At 54.6% G+C, this 4,083-nt stretch overlaps 1 protein-coding gene across 1 annotated transcript in view; it reads left to right on the top strand.

Moving 5' to 3' along the window:
* Osbpl7 (oxysterol binding protein like 7) overlaps positions 1-4,083 on the top strand; it is an 18,254-nt gene that overhangs the window by 3,041 nt on the left and 11,130 nt on the right. The window contains exons 5-12 of the mRNA XM_013354143.2: positions 434-547; positions 882-977; positions 1,096-1,213; positions 2,013-2,116; positions 2,335-2,427; positions 2,517-2,649; positions 2,734-2,828; positions 3,009-3,148. Coding sequence (XP_013209597.2) covers positions 434-547; positions 882-977; positions 1,096-1,213; positions 2,013-2,116; positions 2,335-2,427; positions 2,517-2,649; positions 2,734-2,828; positions 3,009-3,148 — 893 coding nt within the window. The remainder of the gene's footprint in view (positions 1-433; positions 548-881; positions 978-1,095; positions 1,214-2,012; positions 2,117-2,334; positions 2,428-2,516; positions 2,650-2,733; positions 2,829-3,008; positions 3,149-4,083) is intronic.

Raw genomic sequence — 4,083 nt, 5'->3', positions numbered from 1 at the left:
GGGCACACTCAGCCACCCGTGCCGTTATCTGAGATGGGGTAGGGGGCACACTCAGCCACCCGTGCCGTTATCTGGATGATGCCCATTGCAAACTAAGTGCCCAGGGGCTTTGTCACCCTTGTCCTTGTCCTCCTCTTGTGTTGGGAACAAGAAGCAGGGTGGAGCCTCAGGGTCCTTCCAAAGGGCGTTCCTGTTTTCCACCACATAGAGCTCCAGGGGTGGCAGTATTTTTTCCTTACTTGATGACTTCTCAGACCTGCATGAAGTTGGGCACAGCATAGTGTTCTATGTACACGAGGTGATGAACGAGCCCTTTCATATATGACTTGCGGTGCTTGGCCTGTGAGTCTTGAGTGGCCTCAAGGAGATGGTGATTCTGTGCTTCTGGGAACCTCAAGGCAGTCCCCTGTCTTCCACCACCCCTCCACTCCAGATCGCCAAGGGGAAGCTCCATGGCTCCATTGATGTCCGGCTGTCTGTCATGTCCATCAACAAAAAGGCCCAGCGCATTGACCTTGACACAGAAGACAACATCTACCACCTAAAGGTGACATCCCTGGGAACAAAGTGTTCTGGGCACTAGCCTGGCATAGGTGCCGGAGCACAAACATAGACACTAAGGGTTCTCTGAGTTTGACAAGAAGAACGTCTCAATCGTGTGAAGCAGGCAGGAGTGGGCCTGCTCCCATGGTTGGCTGCTATATGAATGGATACACACCTCGGAGCTCTGATGCTTGGGGCATTGCACTCTGTCTGCCACAGGGTTTTGTATAAACTGGGTGCTCTAGGGAAATTCCCTGCTTGCCTGGAAATCAGAGATCTGATGTTTTGCTCCTGGAAAGCAACCCCTCCCTTCTTATCTCTCTCCATCATTTCTGCAGATCAAATCCCAGGACCTGTTCCAAAGCTGGGTGGCCCAGCTCCGAGCCCATCGCTTGGCCCAGCGCCTGGACATGGCCGGTGCCACTCATCGGAAGGTAAGAAGGGCCCTGGCGTGAGGGTGGCTGATGTGAGGATTTAAGGATGGAGGCTGTGGGGAACTGAGACCCAGAGAGCTGAGCACCATCTTTCCTGACCCTTGGCTTACCCCCACAGGTTCCTGGTACCCAGATGCTAACAGCAGGTAGTGCCTCCGCCTTACCTGGGGTTGGCCCTCGAGAGAAAGTATCGTCCTGGCTGAGGGACAGTGATGGGCTAGACCGCTGTTCTCATGGTGAGGGTCCTTGACCCCAGGGCCTCTGTGGGTAGGGTCCATGTTCTCAGGTCTGGGCAGTAGCAACATGAAGGGAAAATGTTATCTCCATCACTTCCTTGGAGGGACCCCCTCTTCTGGGGAAAACACACTCTGCCTCCAAGATGATCAAAATCTTCTTAGTGCCCCTAGGAGCCCCAATTTGCAGAAGATAGTAGGCACATGCCCTAAGCACGCAGCTCACTTGAAGAGTCCTGCCTGAGGCCAATGCAGTAACATTTCTGAATAGCAAAAGGGAAAGACTGTGCCCTAGAATTGAGTTCCTGCAGCCGGAGACCGAGATAGTGACCCAGAGAGGGTAGTGTGTATAAATAAGGAGAGACAGATAGTAAGGACACCCAGCCTGGGCACAGGCAGAAGAGGTGGGGGGTAGTCTGCAGATGGGGTGGGGTAGACTACTGGCCTCCCAGACAATCATCAGAAGTGGCTGTGCCACAAGACTGGAAATGATTTAAGCTCCTGAAGAGAGGAGACAGTGTCAGACTCCCCTGGGTGCCAACTGGATAGAAAAAAAGGGATAGGACAGACTGGAAACCTCGGTACTTTTTTTTTTTTTTTTGGTTTTTTTCGAGACAGGGTTTCTCTGTGGTTTTAGAGCCTGTCCTAGAACTAGCTCTTGTAGACGAGGCTGGTCTCGAACTCACAGAGATCCACCTGCCTCTGCCTCCCGAGTGCTGGGATTAAAGGCGTGCGCCACCACCGCCCGGCGAAACCTCGGTACTTTTAGGAGAACAATGTCCCCTCCTTCCTTCTCCCCCAGCGCTCTCAGAATGCCAGGGTAAGCTCCAGGAATTACACAGACTCCTTCAGAGCCTGGAGTCCCTACACCGAATCCCCTCCGCCCCTGTGATCCCCACACACCAGGTAAGGGTCAAGGGAGGAGGCAGAGACTGCTTGGGCCCCTCATCCCTGTCACTTTGGGGGACAGGGCTGCCTGTCTCATCCTTGTTTCAGCAGCCTCCAGGCTGTTTCTTTTCTGTCTGGGTCACTGCCGGCATGCCACGCCCATGTGCCTGGTGATCTGTGCTCTCCTCCATGGCTTTTTCCAACCCTGTGAGTGAAATTACTCCTCAACTTGCCAGGCCTCGGTGACAACCGAGAGACCCAAGAAGGGAAAACGGACCAGTCGCATGTGGTGCACACAGGGCTTTGCCAAAGATGACACCATTGGACGGGTGAGATGGGGGTCCAAGCCTCAAGTTGCAGGGATGCAATGCCCTGGACATCAGGAAGCTGTCCCTTCACCCCTCATGTTCACTGCCAGGTTGGTCGTCTCCATGGCTCTGTTCCCAACCTGTCTCGGTACCTGGAGTCTCGGGACTCTTCCAGCCACCGTGGGCTGCCACCTCCAGACTATGCCCACCTGCAGCGCAGTTTCTGGGCCCTGGCCCAAAAGGGTAAGTACAGGCTGGGTGGTAGCCCCAAGTGGGTCAAGAGGTCAGGAGAAGAAGAAGGGTCTGACGTCTGGCCTGCCCCGGCAGTGCACAACTCCCTTAGCAGCGTCCTGGTTGCCCTCACCACAGAACGGGATCGACTGAGAGACCTGCATCAGGGCTCAGAGCTGTCACAGATGGCGGTGAGCTCAGGGACATGGCCGCTGACTGGAGGGAGGGCCTGAGACCGAGATGGGGCTGCAGGTCCCCTCGGCAAATCTGTGCCAGGGCTCAGGGGTTGGCAGAGGCTGTCCTGAGTGGGTGAGGGTGGCAGGTGGGGAGGATTTCGCTTTCCCACCCTGGTTGCTCACCCTCTGCCTCAGGTCTCTGAGGCCCCAGATGGTCAGAGACGCCTCCACTCACTCTCCATCTCCTCAGACACCACGGCAGACTCCTTCAGTTCCCTCAACCCGGAGGAGGTGAGGATCGAGGATGGACAGTGGGTGCTGGCTCTCTCCCAGGGGTGAGGGCCAGGAGCAGAGCACAGGGTTGATTTTTGTCTGGAAGTAGGTGGGGGAGGGGTGGGAGGAGATCCAGCTTGCCTTGCTCTTACACAGCATCACGGTTCTCTTGGCGGGTCCTCCAGGCAGCTTGTATCTCCTCACGTTGTGTTTGGTTTGCAGTACTGAGCCTTGAACCTAGGGCCCTGAGCCTTCCAGGCAAGAAGTCTGCTTCTGAGCCACATGTCCAGCCCCTGAGAATTTTGACTTCAGAGCCTATGAGGCATTGGTTCTTACCTTCTACCGGGCCAGTTCAGCCTTTTGACATTGCAACATGGCATTGTCTTGTACAAAATTCCACACTCCAGAACCATATAATGAAGTTAACAATAACGACAACAAAATTGCCAACAATTTTTTAACAATGTGTTAAGTAAGTTATGATTTTGCGTTGGACTGGATTCATAGCTGTTCTCGGCTGCATTCTGTCGGGCAGAGCTCACGGACCACCGGTTGGACATGTCTGCATCATACAGCTAAAACCCAAAGAATCCAGTCGGTGGGCTCGTGGTCCCTAGTTGTGCCCAGGCTGAGTTAGAGTCCGAATGCATGCCAGTTGTGTGTTCTGGGTCTCGGTCTTCTAATCTTCAAGCTGGGGACACAGCTGCACCTGTTCGTGGGGTGGGGGTCCAGGCTGAGTGGGCCAGCGCAGGAAAAGGGTTTGAAGCCAGGCTTTGTTGGTGCCACCTCTCCCAAGTCCAAGTTGTTCCCTCTTCCTTCACCCTTCTCCTCCCCTCTGGTACTTCTCCTGCTTGGCAGGAATTGAGTCTGATGCGGTGTGTGTGTCTGTGTGTGTGTGTGTGTGTGTGTCTGTGTGTGTGTGTGTCTGTGTGTGTCTGTGTGTGTGTGTGTCTGTGTGTCTGTGTGTGTGTGTGTCTGTGTGTGTCTGTGTGTGTGT

The sequence above is a fragment of the Microtus ochrogaster genome, unplaced genomic scaffold (assembly GCF_000317375.1).
Source record: "Microtus ochrogaster isolate Prairie Vole_2 unplaced genomic scaffold, MicOch1.0 UNK31, whole genome shotgun sequence".
Taxonomy (NCBI): domain Eukaryota; kingdom Metazoa; phylum Chordata; class Mammalia; order Rodentia; family Cricetidae; genus Microtus; species Microtus ochrogaster.
The sequence above is the reverse complement of the archived record's forward strand: the minus strand, read 5'-3'. Positions and strand labels throughout refer to the sequence as shown.